The 22296-nt window shown below is 44.0% G+C and overlaps 1 protein-coding gene across 2 annotated transcripts in view; it reads right to left on the bottom strand.

Annotated features, from left to right (window-relative positions):
- Positions 1 to 10852: 10852 nt before the first annotated feature.
- The window catches only part of MIPEP (mitochondrial intermediate peptidase), a 134479-nt gene continuing 123035 nt past the window's right edge, over positions 10853 to 22296 (bottom strand). For both annotated transcript variants that reach the window (XM_084624662.1, XM_084624661.1), the window contains one exon: positions 10853 to 11112. In XM_084624662.1, coding sequence (XP_084480788.1) covers positions 11015 to 11112 — 98 coding nt within the window. In that variant the 3' untranslated portion in view covers positions 10853 to 11014. The remainder of the gene's footprint in view (positions 11113 to 22296) is intronic.

Genomic DNA, 22296 nt, shown 5'->3' on the forward strand with positions numbered 1-22296 from the left:
TATATAGCTAGAGATTGTATTAGTCCTTTTGGTCACAGCTTTGCGCTGAGAGCTCATATTCAGCTGATTACATACCAATCCCCCCACCCAAGTCCTTTTCTGAGTGGTTAATGGCTCTTCACTTTACAAACAACGGTGGTGTTTGACTTCTGAGAGAGACAGGCACTTGATGTTAAAGAAAAGGAGTACTTGTGGCACCTTAGAGACTAACCAATTTATTTGAGCATAAGCTTTCGTGAGCTACAGTGAGCTGTAGCTCACGAAAGCTTATGCTCAAATAAATTGGTTAGTCTCTAAGGTGCCACAAGTACTGCTTTTCTTTTTGCGAATACAGACTAACACGGCTGTTACTCTGAAACTTGATGTTAAAGGTTGCTAGTGGAATAATCACCTCTATTCTGAAACTACACACTAGCATAGAATGAGTTATTTATCCTGCTTATTTATCTTTGTCATCACTTTTTTGCTATTGGTTTATATGTTTTTGGTTTTAGTAGGTTATCTGGGTACTTCTTCCTTCTAAAAACACGTCTGAATGTTTTTATACTTCAGCAAAGCCACGGAGAACCAAAGCCCCACAGCAAAAAGCCATCTGTTGAAGAAGAGCCCTGGTGTACATAATAAGTAAACAAAACTTAGACACAGAGGAAGATCATAAGGGCCGACATGCAATACTCCCTGGCCTGTTTATGCTTCCTTATCTTTTATCACCTGCTTTCCTTTATCTGAGCACACTGATGGTCTTTTCTCCCACAGCGTTTCTCTTCATTCATTTCAGTTGCGTTCCTTCTGCGAGCATTTCCATCTCCATTGCCTGATTCAGGTAATGTTCTAATTTTTAAGATAATCTTCTTTTCATATCTTGTATATCTGCCATATCTTCCTTGGATCAGTTCCTACCAGGTTAATAAACTCTTAGCACTGGGAGAAGGGATTTTCCAACATTTTGCCAATAAGCATTTTGAAATGCCAGATGCCCTGTTGCCACACGTTATATATAAAACAAGCAAAGAAGCATTTTGCATCATATTTCTGCTTTTCTCACTCTTCACTTCATGCCTTCTTTCCTACTGCTACCACCTATACGTAAAACAGCCTCCTCCAGCAGGGGCTTCTCAACCCTTTTCTTTCTGAGCTTCCTTCCCCAACCTGCTATAAAAACTCCACAGCCCACCTGGGCCACAACAACTGTTTTTCTGGATATAAAAGCCAGGGCTGGCATTAGGGGGTGGCAAGCAGGGCAATTGCCCAGGGTCCCACGTCACAGGGGGTCCTACAAAGCTAAGTTGCTCAGGCTTCAGTTTCAGCCCCAGGAGGCAGGGCTTGGAGCCCTGGATTCAGCCCTGCGTGGTGGGGCTTCAGCTTTCTGTTCTGGGCCCCAGTGAGTCTAATGCCGGCCCTGCTTGGAGGATCCCTGGAAATGTGCTCCTGGACCCCTGGTTGAGAACTGCTGCCCTACAGCACTTATTGGCCACCAACCCAACTCTCACATACACTCTTTAAACCTCACTTCCATCAATATTTTATTCTGTCATAAATTACAAGACTGGAAGGGACCATTGTTATCATCTAGCCTAACCTCCCACATAACATAGGCCATAAGACTTCCCTGAATTAATTCCAGTTGCAACCTAGAGCATGTCTTTTAGAAAATCATCCAGTTCTGATAAGCTACATAAACAGATTGAATAAACCTATTCTGATTGATACACTAAATAGATTGAGCTCTCTGAGTTTCTCACTGTAACACGTTTTCCAATCCTTTAATCATTTTCATGGCTCTTCTCCAATTTCTCAACATCAGAGGTCTCTAAACTGTAAGGCACACTCTCCTAGAGTGGTGAGGAGAAATGTTTTTGGGGGACGTGGTTGGGGCCAGCTCCCACTGCTGTTCCCACACCTGGGGCCCTGGCTGCCAGCTCCGGCCGAGGCTCCGCTCCTGGCCCCACCCCCAGCTCTTGCCGCAGCCTCTGCCTCCTTAACCCATCCATAGCCCCCCACTCCCATACTGTGGCAAGGGAGTGCAGACAGGGGCAAGGGTGGGCGTGAGGTAAAAAGTCTGGGGACCACTGATCTACATCTTTCTTGAATGGTAGACACCAGAACCGGACAAAATATTCCAGTAGGGGACATACCATTACCAAATACAGAGGAATCTATCACCTCCATATTCCTACTTGCTATTGCTCTGTTTATATAGCTAGAGATTGTATTAGTCCTTTTGGTCACAGCTTTGCATAGAGAGCTCATATTCAGCTGATTATATACCAATCCCCCCACCCAAGTCCTTTTCTGAGTCACTGCTTCCCAGGATAGAGTCCCCCATCCTGTAAGCACACTCTTTGTGTGCAGATCGATCTACCTACCTACCTACAATCTGAGAGCTGTGACCACATGGCCCAGCTACCTAACCCCTGAGCTCAGTGCTAACTCCCCAGACTCCTCCTAAAGTTTGATCACACCCTCTTCCAGAACTCCACTCAAAGGTGCGAGCCTTCTGGTTTTCTCCTTCAAGGGACCACTTGGCAGGTATAGGATAAAAAACACAGACATTTACACTGAAAGTGGAGAATTGAGATGGGAGTGATCTCTGCACTATCTGGAGTTCTGTTAAACTTCGTTTTATTCACAGGCATAGGTAAATACCCAGCAAATGAAGGGTTGTCCTGGGGTCCTTCAGCGAATCATCCATGGTGTCACTGAATAACTTTAGACCATTGAAAGAAAGGTCCTCAATTATGTTCTGGACTTCATAGGGAAATCCTGAAGACTGAGACCATGATGCCTTGTTCATTACTACAGTAGTGATGGAACAAGTTGCTATATCAGCTGCATCCAGAGAGGCTTGCAGTGTTGCAGTAGCCAGAAGCTGCCCTTTGGCAATGAAACTTGAAACTGTTCTTTGGGCTCTTGTGGTAGATTAAATGAGCTAAACCTCATATCATTAATGTGATTGTATTTTGCCAGCATCACCTGATAATTAGCAATTCAGAATTATAGGGTAGAAGAAGAGCAACTCAAATTAGAAGCTTCACATTTGTTTATCCTGTGAGTCAGATCTATGTCCTTCAGTATGTGAATAATATCTCTTGTTCTATTGTAAATCCTAAATAATGTGAAATGTTTATGTGCAATCAAAATAAAAATGTATGCAGTATGTCCTCCAAACTTAGAATATATAAAGGACTTTGTTGGTTTGCATTGCAAATAATTGTTGCACTCTAGAACAGGAACTGTCTGGCTCTAGGAAGAAGAAATGTTAAAAGATGTAAACCAGCATAAAACTTTGAAATATTAAGAGAAATTGCCTAAGGGGGGAGGTGAGAATCCCAATTAATAGTAGGAGCTAATAATGAAAAACAACACCTGAAATGAATCAAACTTAAAAAGCTTCCGATAAGAAAAGGATTAAGGAAATTTGTTACACACCAGCGCCATCCAATGGATACCAATGGAAGCAGTAGAAAAACTAAGAAGCTGAAATCTGAGCACCTACTTGGCACATGTCCAGTAGGAATCAGATAGTGGCCCTTTCCAACAACCCCTGAAACTTGGGTATATGAAACCCTTCTGAGCATAGAAGAGTTGACTGAACCCCCCAAAAAGCTGCAGAATCCTGGAAGAGAGTTTTGTGGAAAGGAATCTTCCTCATCCCAAGATTAGGAGGATAAGAAGAAGAGGTGAGATTTCATTTAAAGGATTGTATTTCCCTTTCTATTCTTTAATATAAATAACTCTAGGTTATCTTGCTGAACTTACACTCTCTACTGAGACCCTCGAGTAGCCATATTTTAGATTTTAACTCCTTTATAAGTCCAAACAAATTGGCCTAAGCGATTGAAAAGAAATGTTTTAAGCAATTGCTTTTAATATTTTAAACTCTTCCCTTTTGGACCAATCCATTCAAACTGTACTAACCACACCCTTCAAAGTGCCATAAAGACAAGTGCATCCTTGGAAGTGAGACAAATGTGTTGGGTACAAAAGAACTGAGAAGTGAGGATCACAAGTAAATATAATAAATCTTGATACAGTATTTTGCATTGTTCCTTGATATACCTGTTGAGCCTCAACTCTAGTCTGTGATAATTGTTTGCAAGACTGTATTGTGTATGTAGTACACATAATGAGTTGTGTCGACATTTGCATGGTGAACTGTTGATTATACAGTTGTGGTTCTGGGTGAGTTAATAAATTATTGGTTGGTTAAGAGTAAGCAAGTGTCCTGATTTGAGAAATACTGTTCAAGCGAAAAGTTGAACTAAAATGAACCCAGCATTAAAACTAATAAGCTAATGCTCCCTGAACTCAGTAAGAGGAGGTTACTTACCTGTAACTGGAGGTTCTTCAAGATGTGTGGTCCCTATCTGTATTCCACAAGTAGGTGCTCATGAGCACAATGCACCTGAGTCCAGAAGTGTTTCTTAGCGATGTCTGTTGACCCACATGTGTGTAGTGTGTCTTCTTGAGCTTGCAGCCAAGGAAGAGGTTTGAGGAGGTGGTTGTGACAGAGGCAGGGAAGCGTGGCCATTGAGATCAGTGCCGCTGACATGGGGGCTCCTGCTGATGTTGACAGTAGGCAGGATGGGCAGAATGGTTGCCTCTGCTGCCTGCATCTCAGGACCGGGACCATAGTGTGACTCTGGAGCCCTTCAGTGAGTGGAGGGGTTAGTCCATCTCTTTGTGTAACAGCTTGTTCTCATCAAAGGGAAGGTCTTGACCATATTTTACATGGTCTGGTATTGCCACCCTTACTCCTGCGCTGCTGCTGGCAGGGCGCTGCCTTCAGAGCTGGACACCTGGCCACCCGCCGCCACTCTCTGGCCACCCAGCTCTGAAGGCAGTGCAGAAGTAAGGGTGGCAATATTAACCCCCCCCTACAATAAACTTGCAAACCTCCTCCCCCACAACTCTTTTGGGTCAGGACCCCATTTGAGAAATGCTGGGCTCCCCCATTAAATCTGTATAGTAGGGTAAAAGTACACAAAAGACCAGATTTCACAGTCCGTGCTCTGTCTCATGGCTTCCTCCATCAAAGCATTTACAGAGGCGGAGCTCTTGAGCTTCCCAGGTGTGGGGCGGGAAGGACTTGCCGATGGAGCAGCGAGCTGTGATGGGTGCCTCGCTGAGGCAGGAGAGGCACTCACAGGGGCGGAGCAGTGGAATACCCGTTGGACCATCACTCAAAGAAGAAAAAGAGGCTATCCTAGTGGATTCTATTATATATCGGCAACCTTAGATTATTAGATTTCAGCTTAAAAACTCTAACTGACCTGTGGCAAATTCATCTGTTGATACCGGTTCTTGCTTTCAGTGGCAGCAGAGCCAGTGCACCTGTGCCACATCCAGTGGTGAGCTGGAGCCGGTTCGCACCGGCTCGCTAGAACCGGTTGTTAAATTCAGGAGCCCTTTTAGAACCGGTTGTTCCGCGAGGGAGAACCGGTTCTAAAAGGGCTTCTAAATTTAACCAGCCCAAAGTGACGCCTTAGGTGCTGACTCCATGGGTGCTCCAGCCCTGGAGCCCCCATGGGGAAAATTTGGTGGGTGCAGAGCACCCACTGGCAGCTCCCCGCCCCGCCCCCGGCCCCAGCTCACCTCCACTCCGCCTCCTCTGCTGAACGCGCCGCCCCGCCCTGCTTCTCCACACCCCCGGCTTCCCGCAAATCAGCTGTTCGGCGGGAAGCCGGGGGTGGGGCAGGCTGAGATGCAGGCTGCGGCTTCCTGCTCAGGCCCAGGGAGGCAGAAGTGAGCTGGGGCGGGGTGGCAGCGGGGGCTACCTGCACCGCAGCAGGTAACCCGGGGGTCGGGGGACGTGTGCAGGGGAACTGCTCCCCACCTCAGCTCACCTCCGCCTCCCTGAGCCGGAAGCCACTGCCTGCGTCTCAGCCCCTCCCCCCCAGGCTCCCCGCGAATCAGCTGTTGGCACGGAGGAAGCTGGGGCGGGCTGAGACGTGGGGGAGGGGGCTTCCCGCTCAGGCCTAGGGAGGCGGAGGTGAGCTGCGGGGGGAGGGGCAAGGAGGGCTGCCCACGCTGCAGCAGGTAACCCTGGGGGGGGGCGCGCAGGGGAACCGCTCCCCACCCCAGCTCACCTCCACCTCCCTGGGCCTAAGCGGGAAGCCGCCGCCTGCTTCTCAGCCCTCCTCGGCTTCCTGCCGAACAGCTGATTCGCCAGGAGCCGGGGCGGGAAAGGGCGGAGAAGCAGTGCGGGGCAGCGCCTTCAGGGGAGGAGGTGGAGCAGAGGTGATCTGGGACCAGGCGCAGGGCGGGAAGCTGCCAGTGGGTGCTCTGCACCCACCAAGTTTTCCCCGCGGGGGGGCTCCAGTCCCGGAGCACCCAGGGAGTCGGCGCCTAAGGCGCCACTTTTGACATGATCAGTGGGGGGAGCAGCCGCTCCCCCTAGCTACGCTCCCCTGCCCCTAAGAGCCAGAAGGACCTGCCAGATGCTTCCCAGGAGCCGCCCAGGGTAAGCACCGCCGGGACTCCCCACTTTGCCCCCCGGCAGGTCCCTCTGGCTCTTAGGGGTGGGGTGGGCATCCACTATGGTGGCCCATGAGACCCTCCTGCCCGGTTCTGGGGGCAGACAGGAGAGGGGGATGGATGGGGCAGGGGTCCTGGGGTTGTCGTCAAGGAACGCGGCAGGTTGGATGGGGCAGGAGTCCTGGGGGGGGACAGGGGGGCCACGACCCCCTCGTGGGGTGAGGAGGGAACCCGTTAAGATTTTGGTAGCTCATCACTGGCCACATCAGCTGACCCAAATGAGCTTAAAAAGATGACACCTGGACCGAGAGGATAGGAGAGACCTTGCGAGTCAGAGCTAGGAAGCAGGAGCAGCAGCCGTACTGCCCAGAGTTCCCTGGGAGGAGAGGCAATGAGAACCTGTGAGGTTAAAGGGGAAAAAATCCTCTGGGAGCAATGGCTCAGCGTGAGTTGAAAAACTGTTTTTGATGGTTTTGCTTTAGTTTGAGACAATAAAACTGCCTAAAAGAGACTGTGGGCATGGCAGTGGATCTTTTGGGGCTGGGGAGAAGCCCAGCTGGGGCCTCACTGTGTTAGATGCTGTGCACACAGCAGAAAAATATGATCCCTCCCCTGAAAGGCTTATAATTTTATAGCAGCTAAATCAAGAATGCAGCACAATTTGAGATTAAAATATGACTCCAAGATACCATATTAACAAAAAAAACCCAATTTTTGGGTAGCTAGTTTGGAAGCCCCAGTGGTAAAATTTGGAAAAGAATTACAGCGGTTTTGTTGTTTAAGGGGAGTTACACTGCTGGTCACAAGAGAGATCTCAGATTACTGAAAAAATGTGTATTTGTTGGAAAATAAAAGTTCCTCAAAGAAAAAAAAAAGGGAAAATGCATCAGTCATTTGAACAGCTGGAAACGTTTTTGGAAACACCATATAAAAGAGGGAGAAATTTTCATTTAGAATCATATTTCCTCTTCTATAATAAGCAGCACAGTGGCTATACAATGCATTCTCAAGAGACTTTATCATGTCTACTGTTTTATTTCCCAAATATATTCACAAAATAAAAATCAGTGGAGTTGACAAATTGTTTCTTTGCAAAAATCCAAAGCTGGAATTGATTATTAGTTTTATTTATTTCCCCATTAGCTCTCCTGAATCTGACCTCACAGTCAGCCACAATCCCAAAAGCTAAGAATTTGAGTGAAAACTAATTCAGGTCTACTCTATTGTGAAAAAACAGCCTCTTTGCAGAATGAGAAACTCAAGGTAATCAGCCATAATTCTAAGGGCAGGGCCACAGGAGGAGGGCCTGGCTGTGGAGTTCAACCTGCCTGGGAAAGCGGAGACTGTTTGTCAGCCTCAAGCTATGGTCACAAGCCCCTGCATCTTCCTCTAGCGTGGCTGCTCCCAATGGACAGCACTGGTGTGGGTGGCTCCATACTTTCCCCTCACCCTCCCAACTTCAGGGCCCCTTCAGCTTCCACCTCTCGCTCTCTGTCTGAGCGGGGTCCAAACCCCAACAGTGACAGTACATGGGCCTTCTACAGACCATGACAATCTGTGGACTAAATGGGCAGCATTGTTTGTGCCATGTGTGGTGTATGGCCACACATGTGTGCAATTTAGAGGAAACATTGGCCCCAACCAAGATCAGGATCCCGTTGTGCTGTACAAACCCTCCCTCTATCATAATCAGTTATTCAAATATGTTGACCTGGATAGACACCGGTAGCTTGATCCTCTGGAGAAAATATGTAAAATAATATTAATTACTCCAATCTCATCATTCAAATCAGCTCCTTGAAATATTCCATAAAGTGTTATACTGTTGTGACAACTGGGCCTACAAATTTACCCAAACTGTGAGCTCAATTGTAAAAAGTATGCAAACGTTCATTAAATGGTACAATAACCTATAAAAACAAATGTTAATGGAAAAAGGTACGAAAGGGAGACAGAATAAGTGAATTAGTCTAAATAAAAAGGCCACGTTGATATAATTCAAGGACTGTGTTGAAATTATGCTTGTTTAAAAAAGGAGCTATGGAGCCAGAAGTTAAGGAGACAGAATTAGTACGTCAGATATAAGGCCTAATCGGTCAACAAAAAAAATGAAAGGATGAGCTATTTCACCCATCACGCCCTTTCTGGGCCCTTAAAAGAAAGATTTTGTGGGGAAAGGTGCAAAGGAATAAAAAGGAACAGAAAGAAGAACAGACAGACGCTACTAGTGCGAGTGGTTGCCACCCCCCCAGTCTCTTGGGATCCCAGGCCTTCATCATCCTGATTCTGAGAGGCGACCAGACCAGACCAGAGAGGGTCAGATCCAGATGACATTGCCACCCATACCAGCACTAGCTGAATACTAAACACTATGTGGGCTGACAGTTATTACCATCTTTGATATCATCTAAAAGGCCATCTGTCATAAAGGGTTTTTTTTCTTTCTAAAACTCTCTCCAGCTACAGGGAAAGGGAACAAGGAATCTTGTTAAAACAAGAACACTGTACATTTCAAATGCTTTAACTACTTTTCCTTCTTTTCTGTTTCTTCAATAAAAGGTTAAAAGAATTTTTAATGGTGTGTTTGCCATGGTACTAACCGGGCTGAGGTCTCTGCATACTGAACCTTGTTTAACACTGGTTAGCATTGTATAGTGACTGGTTATGTTAACACTTTTGGCCCATATATTCCATCTAAATTAATACAAAAATGCCAACGCTTATTACGGTATCTTTTGAGGAGTCTTCATAATGCGTGGGTGGGTGGTGTTGGCATCTTCCTAATAATGCTTTTTTTCTCATTTACTTCATAAAAAATGTTTAACTACAGTATGGTAAATTTAAAAGAGTGGCACGCACTTCCTCTTTAGGAGTAAACTAATAACAGAATGTAATACATTAGCTATGAAACAGACTACACTCACAGGAGTTAACTTGTTGACTACTGTTGAAAATGTATCCAATATTGCTATGTCAGCAAAGAAATTCCATATTTATTTAAAAATACATATGGTTTAAAATAGTTAAATATCAGTTAGGAATAGGATTGCTGTACTAACAATTTAAGCACCAGTAAATGCCTTGAACACATACAGTAGAACGTCAGAGTTACGAACTTGACAGTCAACCACACACCTCATTTGGAAGCAGAAGTACACAATCAGGGAGCAGCAGAGACACAAAAAACAAAAAAACCAGTATAATACGTTAAATGTAAACTACTAAAAAATAAAGGGCAAGCAGCATTTTTCTTCTGCATAGTAAAGTTTCAAAGTGCTAGTAAGTCAATATTCAGTTGTAAACTTTTGAAAGAACTATCATAAAGTTTTATTCAGTGTTATGAAAATTTCAGAGTTACGAACAACCTCCATTCCTGAAGCGTTCGGAATGCTGAGGTTCTACTGTACCTCAACATCACAGGCACCCAAGGAGTGTCAAAGTGGGAAGGAAAATGTCCAAGATGTGACACCATTTTTCAATGCATGTAAAATTGTGACTTATTTCACAAGCTATATCAAATATGACTTACTGTTTGTCCCATAAATGAAAAATAAATTAACAGCTTTTTTTCCTCTCTTCTTCCACTTTCTCTCCATATTTTTTTTTAATCTATTAAACACCTGCTACCTTACTCAACTCTCACTCTGTCATCTCTTCCCTTTTCTATTTCCTCCTGCAAGTCCTTTGTTTTCTAAGTTTGTCTTTTCTTTCTCCCTGTCATGCAGCTGAATTCCATTTTGGTGTTTGTCCCCTTAGTTCTTCATTCCACTTCTCTTCCTGGATACATACTTTTAGTCCGTACCTCAGTCTTTGTTTTCTGAATTTTGCTTGCTCTCTCTATGCCACTCCTCCATTTTGAAATAATTTAGGAAACCCATGCTCTCTCTCCATGCCTTTTTTATTTTCTCCCAAAAATTTTCTTCCCTCCACATCCTTAGCGTTTCCTCCACCGACCTCTTTCTTTCACTATATGCTTCCCATCTCTCATTCCATTCCCCATACGGGCTCGCATCCCCACTTCTCCCCAGTTTCTCTTCTCTGCACAGCAAATCAGGCTATTTCTCTCCCTTCCTCTGATGCAGAACATCCCATAGTCTTCTATAAAGAATAGGGTGAAAAAACTTGACCTGGTGTGGGCAGGTGAGAAGGAACCATGCAAACAACCCTGAGTCATGACAGTTTTGTGCTAATCCTGAATTCAATAACTGTGTACTGAAAGAGGTCTCATTCCTACCACCCATCTTGGTGAAGGGTTGGATTTCCAGATAGCCACACACTCAAAGTACATGTCAAAGAGCATTTTCCCAACACAGTCTTCTGCAAATCCACTTGAAACCTTAGCCCATCATCTTCTTAAATAAAACCACACAATCCATTAAAACACACTATTTATTTAAAGATTCTACAAATAATAATTTTTGTTTGTTGTTTCACAACTGTTCATTGAGAAGCAGAAACAAATAGCCATGGCAGTACTATGTCCATCATTGTTAAGACTGGTATAGTCCTCTATAAAAACAATCAGTTCAGTTCCATGTTATTCTGAGTCCATGAAGAACGTTTCAAAGTCCTGATCCAAGTCTGAAACAAGGGCGCCCACAAAGTCTTCAACAGAAGGAGACTTCTGAAGCATACCTATGGAAAGGAGCACAAGAAACTCTCAGTGAGAATCGCACCAACATGAAAGCCTTGACAATGTTTACCTGAACTAATTTGTCTGTGTCATACTGAACTACTCCAGTACAGCTATTACGATTTTTCACCAAGAAGCATGCAACCATTCTACATGGGAATATTTAATCAATCTACTTCCTAGCTAGCTTTCTGGCCCTCATCACCATAGTATCTGAAAGCCTCACAATCCTCTCAACACCACTGTGAGCCAGGAAGTATTATCCCCATTTTACAGATAGGGAAACGAGGCCCAGGATAGGGTAAATTACTTTGGTCACACAGGAAATCTGGGGCTGAGCAGGGAACTGGTCACAGATCTGTTCAGTCTCAAGTCAGCACCATATCCACTAGACTATCCTTCTACTCTGATTTAGAAATGCCAGATGATCAAACTGTCACTATGCAAAATCAAACCACAAATCCATTTACATTTTATCCCTTGGAAAACTCCATTTCTCTTCCACATTCTCTAATACCCCTCATGGTATTAACCGCCCCCTCCCCACAAAAAAATCATTAAGATACATGCATAACTAAAACATGTCACACAACCTTCTGGCTATAAATCCGGTCACACCTTCTCCTCTCCCTATCTCATTTCTCTTGTATTCACTTGTCCTATTATGTCCAAATTTAAGGCTCAATCCTGCAAAACATGTATCAAGCTTTCTTGAAGGTGGGGACCATTTCTTACTGGCATGTTAAATGCGTCACACCCGGTCTAAGCTTGTTTAATTTATATAATACAAGAATTATGTTCCTATTTTACACAAATTTGGAAATGTCTAGCCTATATAAAGACTCTATAGTATTGTTCCTGAATATAAAATTTAACTTGCAAATTTTGCAGACTCTTTGCTGGGGGGGTGGGGGTGGGGGGGAGAAGAAATCAGGTCATCTCAATTAATCGCCTTGCTCTAATCTGATTAACCAAGAAGATTCTATTGATTCAAATCAGAAAGTTTCCCTGTGTGCAGTGGAATTTAGATTTTAAAGTCAACTCAAAAAGGATTTGCAACAGTGCACTTTTTAAAGGAAAAAACATGTTTTCTATAAAGCATCAGAATATACTGTCTAAATTATTTTCAGCTGTTTTGCTGTAATAAAAATGCATTGTGTACCTATTGTGAATTTATTATTAATATTTTAAACACTTTAAATGGAAATTACATTACTTGTATTGGAAAACATCAAAAACAGCTAATTCAGAGCCAGTTAGTGTAAAATATAAACTCTGTGGTTCTTTGAAGTGATCCACATTCTTACTGACAAAACTGCCAATGTAAATATAACCTTTCTCAAACCTTTACTATAGGCACAAATAGTGCACATCCTCTTACATTCTTTCACATCCTTAGACCATTTGGTTTCAGTGGGAATAATAATTGCAGCATTTATGAAAAACAAAATCTTTCAGTGCATCTTTTCATAAAACCTGACTGGAACCAACTGGCTTGAATAGATGTTTCTTGTATTTTAAGTAAATGCTAAATACAATAGTTCAAAAAGCAAGAAAGAAAGTAAGTCTCCAGGCAATTCTGGATAGTTACTAAAAGATTTTCCTAGTTAGGATCTCACAGCATCCTGATTTTAATTAGGTTTAAGTGTATACTGCAAGTGTCAACACGAACTGCCATGACACAGTTGATTAATATCAAGAACTAAATGAAAAATAAAAGGTTCACACTGCAGACAGAATTAAAATGCAGTCAAATAACACTTCTATTCAGATACTTTCAATATCAAAGGGAGCGGAAAAATGGTTACTTTTAACAACCTGACACACTCATCACTTTTCCCTTTAGCACAATAAGGTGTGGCTTGTATCTTTAGTTCATAAAGACAACTGAGCGACTTTTGCAGTACAGTATGTGGGTGCGGCTTAGAGAAAGACATACTTGTTTGTGGAAATCAGTTATAGTGGATGGAAAAACAAACTCCATCTTGAATGAAGACCTGCAAACAGCAAGATGTCTGACTCTATCCCAAAGATACCTGCTCTGTGCACAGAAGGGATTCACAGTGTGTGTGGGTCTCCTCCCAAGTGAGTTGGTCTGGCTAGAGGACATGTATATTGCCACACTAGCAGCCATGGAGACCCCCTCCCCGCCCGAACAACTTTGCAGTGGGAATACCCCTGTAAGGAGGCCTCAAGGGGCAGCTGTCAACTGGCAAGCCTGGAAGCACAGCTCCATTGCAAGCTTAGCTGTATGAGGGGAACAGAGGCAGACAAGCCACCAAAATCCCTATGGCCTGTCCCTCTAACAGAACCATATCCCCAGTACCCTGCACCCCTTTCCTGCCGGATTTTCTATGGGAAAGGGTGATCAGGAGCACGTTAACAGGACACATTGATTTTTCTGATGCCATAAAAATAACTATGGACAAAGAGTATGTAAGAAAATACTTTAAAAAGTCATTACAAACAAAATCAGCCTGTCCAGATGACATACATCCAGGGTGTCAAAAGTATTAGCTAACAAACTTATAGACCACTGACAATTCTCCTTGAAAAACTGACAACCAGGTATGCTACTTATCAAAGAAAAAAGAAAAACAAATACAGTACTGGTTGCTTTTCAAAAAAAGGAATGAAGATCAATCCTAGGAATTACCTTCAAGTAAATCTAATTTCTTACCTTAGTACAATAGCAACACAGTAAAAATTCTACACTATGGAAATTATAAAATGTGTGACTAAAGGGAACACTATAATACAGCTGGAAGTTTATACAGCTAAATAGTCTAAAATACCTTATTTTAAAAATCATTATGAATTATTTCAAATTGGCTTACATAAGGATATTAATGTAGATTCAAAATTGGTTAAAAGGACCATAAACAAAGGCAAGAAAAGTACCAGATTTTGTTTCAAATAAATTATTTTAAATACCCATCTTCAAGATTCCGGAATTAGACACACAATGGTAATTTTAATTGGCCCTCTATATAGTAGTTGCATCGTTTGAAAATGCAAATGGACTTCTCTTATTTATCACTGCAATGATGTATTGCATGATTGTTGTTCTTTCAACAGCACCCAGCCCTGTGACAACAGCTGCTTTTAAGGTACCAGAGGAGGCAGAATCAGGAATATCCACAGAATAAATTCTACCAATGCAAAAAGAGCAAGCCCTGATTATATAAAGTACTACAGATTCTATTGTAAAGATCCAAAACACTGTAATTTAGAATAATGCTGCTGCAGTGTTTGAACCTATGATTCCATGGAGGAGGACAGAATACAAGATCATAACAGTCCCTTTTGGCTTTAAACTCCATGAATATCTGTATTATAATATGTACACACAGAACACTCCAGTTTCAATTATTTAGTGAAAAGAAAAGGAGTACTTGTGGCACCTTAGAGACTAACCAATTTATTTGAGCATAAGCTTTCGTGAGCTACAGCTCACTTCATCGGATGCATACTGTGGAAAGTATAGAAGATCTTTTTATACACACAAAGCATGAAAAAATGGGCGTTTACCACTACAAAAGGTTTTCTCTCCCCCTACCCCTTTGTAGTGGTAAACGCCCATTTTTTCATGCTTTGTGTGTATAAAAAGATCTTCTATACTTTCCACAGTATGCATCCAATGAAGTGAGCTGTAGCTCACAAAAGCTTATGCTCAAATAAATTGGTTAGTCTCTAAGGTGCCACAAGTACTCATTTTCTTTTTGCGAATACAGACTAACACGGCTGTTACTCTGAAACCAATTATTTAGTGAGATATCCACAAAGACTGACGGTTGCAGATTTTTAAGTTGTGACTATATTTCGTAAGTTCGTCTGGACTCCCATTTCAGATCAGTCTCTCCCAAGCCTAGGGCAGCTGTGTTGCTCTCCTTCTCTGCTTTGAAGTTCTCTTCCACATTACAGCACTGTGGTTAACCACACCCTTTCTGGGAATGGTTAACCATAACCTTCAATCACCTGTAATTGGGAAAATTATAAAAAAAACCCTGTGGTCTCTGTCCCTCTGAAACACCGTAATTGTTTTGGCCTTGTTTAGTTTGGGCCAATGTCTACTGCTGTTCATAACGGATATTATAACAGCACTAGCATTTATATAAACTCCTTGTACATTAAAAAAGATGGACAAACATTATCTAAAATCTCTGCAATACCTCCAAGAGGTGAGGACAATTTTACACACGGAGAAACAGAGATAATAAGGGCCTGATCTGCAAAATTGCACAGGAGCAACCGCATGCCTAATTTGCATCTGTGATTACTTTGCACATATATATTGGGTATTTGGGCACAGAAGTGGATAATTACGTACCTGCCTACAATACAGTCGTGTCATAAATATAAAGGGAAGAGTAAACCCCTTTGAAATCCCTCCTGGCCAGGGGAAAGCTCCTCTCACCTGTAAAGGGTTAAGAAGCTAAAGGTAACCTCGCTGGCACCTGACCAAAATGACCAATGAGGAGACAAGATACTTTCAAAAGCTGGGAGGAGGGGGAGAAACAAAGGTCTGTGTGTCTGTCTATATTCTGTCTTGGCCGGGGATAGACCAGGAATGGAGTCTTAGAACTTTTAGTAAGTAATCTAGCTAGGTATGTGTTAGCTTATGATTTCTTTAAATAGCTGAGAAAAGAACTGTGCTGAATAGAATAACTATTTCTGTCTGTGTATCTTTTTTGTAACTTAAGGTTTTGCCTAGAGGGGTTCTCTGTGTTTTGAATCTAATTACCCTGTAAGGTATCTACCATCCTGATTTTACAGGGGGGATTTCTTTATTTCTATTTACTTCTATTTTTATTAAAAGTCTTCTTGTAAGAAAACTGAATGCTTTTTCATTGTTCTCAGATCCAAGGGTTTGGGTCTGTGGTCACCTATGCAAATTGGTGAGGCTTTTTATGCAACATTCCCCAGGAAAGGGGAGGTGCAAGTGTTGGGAGGATTGTTCATTGTTCTTAAGATCCAAGGGTCTGGGTCTGGGTCTGTAGTCACCTAGGCAAATTGGTGAGGCTTTTTACCAAACCTTGTCCAGGAAGTGGGGTGCAAGGTTTTGGGAAGTATTTTGGGGGGAAAGACGCGTCCAAACAGCTCTTCCCCAGTAACCAGTATTAGTTTGGTGGTGGTAGCGGCCAATCCAAGGACAAAGGGTGGAATATTTTGTACCTTGGAGAAGTTTTGACTTAAGCTGGTACAGATAAGCTTAGGAGGTTTTTCATGCAGGTCCCCACATCTGTACCCTAGAGTTCAGAGTGGGGGAGGAACCTTGACAAGTCATATGAATGGTTTAGGAATACAACTTCACATCTATTTTGCAAGTGCACTTTTTAAATTCAGTCTCTAGGGGGCAGATTTTCAAAGACATAAAAAACAGTTAGATTCTGAACTCCCCTTTGGGCTCTCTCTCAAGATTAGAAGATGGTAAATTAGACAAAGAGTCAGGTCTGGCTTCCAATCACGTGATCAACCCACTACACTGTCGCCCCTGAGCGCCATCCTACCCATTTATTCTGAAGTGCTGCACACTGGGATTTGGTGATATAAAGGAAAGCAGGGATCAATAACGTCTACACTGACACTTGGCAGAGATGGACAAATGGATTTTATGTCATAACTGTATTTTTTCTTTAAATACCAAATTATGGCCTCTTGAACAAAACATAGCTGAAGTTATTTTTTATTTGTGGTTCCTACAGCACATATTTGTACCTAGTAAATAATTGGGCGTGCAATAGAGTTAACATCATGAGAAGGTTTGAAAGGACTTCATGGTGACACTGCATCTTTTAAAATAATAATGCATGTTGCTATTGATGGTAGGAGTCAAATTCAAGCGAACAGATGTATAAATCTCAGGTCCTTAATTAAAGGCCCAGTCCAAAAGGAGTCTCTCCACTGATTTCACTGGAAGTTGGATCGAGTCCTACATCCTCCTTATCAGTGAATCTGAGGGATCAAGTGAGAGAAAGATGGAAGCTAGGGCTATATCTAAACATTTAAAAAATAAAAATGAGATGATAACAGAATCATAGAATATCAGGGTTGGAAGGGACGTCAGGAGGTTACCTAGTCCAATCCCCTGCTCAAAGCAGGACCAATCCCCAACTAAATCATCCCAGCCAGGGCTTTGTCAAGCCTGACCTTAAAAACTTCAAAGGAAGAAGATTCCACCACCTCCCTAGGTAACCCATTCCAGTGCTTCACCACCCTCCTAGTGAAAAAGTCTTTCCTAATATCCAACCTTAAACCTCCCCCACTGCAACTTGAGACCATTACTCCTTGTTCTGTCATCTTCTATCACTGAGAACAGACTAGATCAGGGGTCGGCAACCTTTCAGAAGTGGTGTGCTGAGACTTCATTTATTTACTTTAATTTAAGGTTTCACCTGCCAGTAATACATTTTAACATTTTGTAGAAGGTCTCTCTCTAGAAGTCTATATATTATATAACTAAACTATTGTCATATGTAAAGTAAACAAGGTTTTCAAAATGTTTAAGAAGCTTCATCTAAAATTAAATTAACATGCTGATCTTATGCCACTGGCTCGCTCAGCCTGCTGCCAGCCTGGGGTTCCATTCACCTAGGCCGGCAGCAGACTGAATGGGGCCCTGGCTGGCAAGGGGCTGGCAGCCAGAACCCCAGACCGGTGGCAGGCTGAGTGGGGCCGGCGGCCAGGACCCCAGACCAGCAGTGGGCTGAGCGGCTCAGCCCGCTGCCACTCAGCCCGCTGCTGGTCTGGGGTTCCGTCCACCGGCTCCTGCCAGCCAGGGTCCCGGCTGCCAGCCCCGCTCAACCCGCTGCCGGTCTGGGATCCTGGCCCTGCCCACATAGAGTGGGTACCTACCTTCTCCCTGGTTCTAGCCCATTCTCTTCCTCTCTTTCTGCACTGAGCTGAGGGTGGGAGTACACTGAGCACAGAGCTGGGGGTGAAGGATCTGGCCAGGAGCTAGAATGAGGGAGGGGGCTCAGGGTTGGGGCAGGATTGAGTGTGGAGTGCTTACCAGGGCAGCTCCCATTTGGTGCAAGGGGTGCAGGTGGGGGGAGGGGGAGAATGCAGGAGCTCCCGTTTGGTGCTCAGGGTGGGGGTGGGAATGTGGGGGGTGCAAGAGTCAGGGCATGGGGTGTGGGGAGGTGCGGGAGTCAGAGCAGGGGTTGTGGGGGGGGTACAGAGGTCAGGACAGGAGGCTGAGTGTGTGTGGGGGGTGCTGGAGACAGGGCTGGGGTCGTGGGAGTCAGGGCAGAGGGCTGGGGGTATGGGTGTAGGGTAGTGTCCTGGGAGTGCTCCCTGCCCAGAGTGGCTCACAGCAGGGGGCTGGAGGGGATATGACCTGATTCCACCCCCCTTTCCCAAGACCCCATCCTCACCTCTTCTCCACCTCCTTCCCGGAGCAGCAAGCGAGCTCTGGCTCTGCTCCCCATCCCTGGCAAGGGCCATCAGCTGATCGGCGGCAGAGAGGGAGAGGAGGAGGGGCAGGAACCCAGCACACTGGGGAAGAGGCGGGGGAGGGGAGACCTTGCCTGCCCTGCAGCAGCAGCAGCTGGCAGGACCAAGCTTCTTCACCCTGACCCCCCTGGGGGTGTATGTGTGTGTGTGTGTGTGGGGGGAAGCAGGATTTTTAATGGCACGGTGCTGCCTGCCAGGGTCCTGGCCCAGCTCAGCCTGCAGCCGGCCTGGGTTCGGCAGTGGGCTGAGCGGGGCCATCAGCTGGGACCTGGCAGGCAGCAGCGTGCCATTAAAACTCGGCACACATGTCATAGGTTGCCGACCCATAGTCTAGATCCATCCTGTTTGGAACCCCCTTTCAGGTAGTTGAAAGCAGCTATCAAATTCCCCCTCATTCTTCTCTTCCACAGACTAAACAATCCCAGTTCCCTCAGCCTCTCCTCATAAGTTATGTGTTCCAGTCCACTAATCATTTTTGTTGCCCTTGGCTGGACTTTTTCCAATTTTTTCACATCCTTCTTGTAGTGTGGACACAGTACTCCAGTTGAGACCTCACCAATGTCGAATAGAGGGGAATGATCATGTCCCTCGATCTGCTGGAAATGCCCCTACTTATACATCCCAAAATGCCATTGGCCTTCTTGGCAACAAGGGCACACTGTTGACTCATATCCAGCTTCTCGTCCACTGTCACCCCTAGGTCCTTTTCTGCAGAACTGCTGCCTAGCTATTCGGTCCCTAGTCTGTAGCGGTGCATGGGATTCTTCTGTCCTAAGTGCAGCACTCTGCACTTGTCCTTGTTGAAACATCAGATTTCTTTTGGCCCAATCCTCTAATTTGTCTAGGTCCCTCTGTATCCTATCCCTACCCTCCAGCGTATCTACCACTCCTCTGAATTTAGTGTCATCTGCAAACTTGCTGAGGGTGCAATCCACACCATCCTCCAGATCATTTATGAAGATATTGAACAAAACCGGCCCCAGGACCGACCCCTGGGGCACTCCACTTGATACCGGCTGCCAACTAGACATGGAGCCATTGATCACTACCTGTTGAGCCCGACAATCTAGCCAGCTTTCTATCCTCCTTATAATCCATTCATCCAGCCCATACTTCTTTAACTTGCTGGCATGAATACTGTGGGAGACCGTGTCAAAAAGCTTTGCTAAAATCAAGGAATAACACGTCCACTGCTTTCCCTTCATCCACAGAGCCAGTTATCTCGTCATGGAAGACAATTAGATTGGTCAGGCATGACTTGCCCTTGGTGAATCCATGCTGACTGTTCCTGATCACCTTCCTCTCCTCCAAGTGCTTCAGTATAGATTCCTTGAGGACCTGCTCCATGATTTTTCCAGGGACTGAGGTGAGGCTGACTGGCCTGTAGTTCCCCGGATCCTCCTTTTTCTCTTTTTAAAAGATGTGCACTACATTAGCCTTTTTCCAGTCGTCCGGGACCTCCCCCGATCGCCATGAGTTTTCAAAGATAATGACCAAAGGCTCTGCAATCACATCCACAAACTACTTTAGCACTCTCGGATGCAGCGCATCCGGCCCCATAGACTTGTGCTCGTCCAGCTTTTCTAAATAGTCCCGAACCACTTCTTTCTCCACAGAGGGCTGGTCATCTCCTCCCCATGCTGTGCTGCCCAGTGCAGTAGTCTGGGAGCTGACCTTGTTCGTGAAGACAGAGGCAAAAAAAGCATTGAGTACATTAGCTTTTTCCACATCCTCTGTCACTAGGTTGCCTCCCTCATTCAGTAAGGGGCCCACACTTTCCTTGACTTTCTTCTTGTTGCTAACATACCCAAAGAAACCCTTGATACTCTTAACATCTCTTGCTAGCTGCAAATCCAGGTGTGATTTGGCCTTCCTGATTTCACTCCTGCTTGCCCGAGCAATATTTTTATACTCTTCCCTGGTCATTTGTCCAATCTTCCACTTCTTGTAAACTTCTATTTTGTGGTTAAGATCAGCAAGGATTTCACTGTTAAGCCAAGCTGGTCGCCTGCCATATTTACTATTCTTTCTATACATTGGGATGGTTTGTCCCTGTAATCTCAATAAGGATTCTTTAAAATACAGCCAGCTCTCCTGGACTCCTTTCCCCCTCATCTTATTCTCCCAGGGGATCTTGCCCATCAGTTCCCTGAGGGAGTCAAAGTCTGCTTTTCTGAAGTCCAGGGTCTGTATTCTGCTGCTCTCCTTTCTTCCTTGTGTCAGGATCCTGAACTCAACCATCTCATGGTCACTGCCTCCCAGGTTCCGATCCACTTTAGCTTCCCCTACTAATTCTTCCCGGTTTGTGAGCAGCAGGTCAAGAAGAGCTCTGCCCCTAGTTGGTTCCTCCAGCACTTGCACCAGGAATTGTTCTCGGAAACATCTGATAAGCAACACTACAACAATGCAATGAAGAAAGTGAACAAGTGAAAGAATGTGTCATATTATACAATGCAGTAAGAAGGAGATTAAGAAGGAGATTTTACCAAGGAGTCAATGGAAATGATTAAATATGGCGAGCTTAGCACTGACGTGTATTCACGTGCTTTAGAAGGGAAGAGCTTTGTGTGTGTTTAACCAGTAGTCAGACTTGCACAAGCATATCTCTACCTAAAAGGTTAGATTTTGAAATCAGAGCCTAGAAAATTTAGACTTCTGAAATGTGGCACCTAGTATCAGAGAATACTGAAACTTCCCCCAAAAGAAAATAATGTCAGCAAGAGGTCACTATTGCTTGGTGGTGAAGGATGTATTTGGAGGAGGTGTGTGGAAACAGCATTTCTGCAGTTGGAAGAACAGTATTTTGGAATGTCTTTTGGGAGGAACAGTGTTTTGGAATGTCTTAACAAAGAGAAGACTGGTGAGAGACACACAAAAGGCTGACTGAAAAAACTAACAGGACGATATTAAGGAATGACAACACATTAGAGCAGCTGACATTACTTATCTGTTTAAAATCTTATTTCTGTACTAAATACAGAATGATGGGGACAGGAGAGTAAAAAGGTTGCATGTATGTACAGTCCACAGTATTCATAATTGTTGCAAGATAAGCACAGGAACTACTTAACTTCACATGGGTGTGGCTTAAAATGAAAAGTCAGGGTGACAAACCAAAACTGGACCACTCCATTTCAATAAAGGTTTTCATTTTCAGTGACAATTACTCCATCCCTCTACTGGGACATTTCACCCTCTTTTTTTGGGGGGGGGGGGGGAGGAGACTATTTTAGCACTAAAACAAGAACCCTACACTAAGTGAAAAGAGGAGACATTTTCTCTGCTAATTTTTATGACTTCACCCATCTTTAAAAGATCTTTTAAAAATCATCTAAAAGAACAACTACAAGAAATTATATAAGTATACACTGTGTCAGTAAATTTATCACTGCACAATGCTGATTGTTTATTTAGCATTCTTACTGCAAGTATCAATTATGCTCATACTGACAAATATGACAGAGGTATTGTTATCTGATTACTGTTATGCCTGTACAAACAACAGACTAAATGCAGCTCTACTATTATAGTGCTTAATGTGACATAATAAGATTCAGTTTAGTTTTTAAGGTTCCATTTATTTAAATAAAATTTGAAAAGGCAAACAGACTACATTTTACAAGTGACCATGCTCACTTTGCTCCCCCATTATCTGCTTTCCTTACAACAGTCTATATGACTTTTTTTCCATACTGCCCCCCATGCACGGCAGAGCTACAGATGTCACGGTG

This window comes from Lepidochelys olivacea, assembly GCF_965140295.1.
Source record: "Lepidochelys olivacea isolate rLepOli2 genome assembly, chromosome: 1".
Taxonomy (NCBI): domain Eukaryota; kingdom Metazoa; phylum Chordata; order Testudines; family Cheloniidae; genus Lepidochelys; species Lepidochelys olivacea.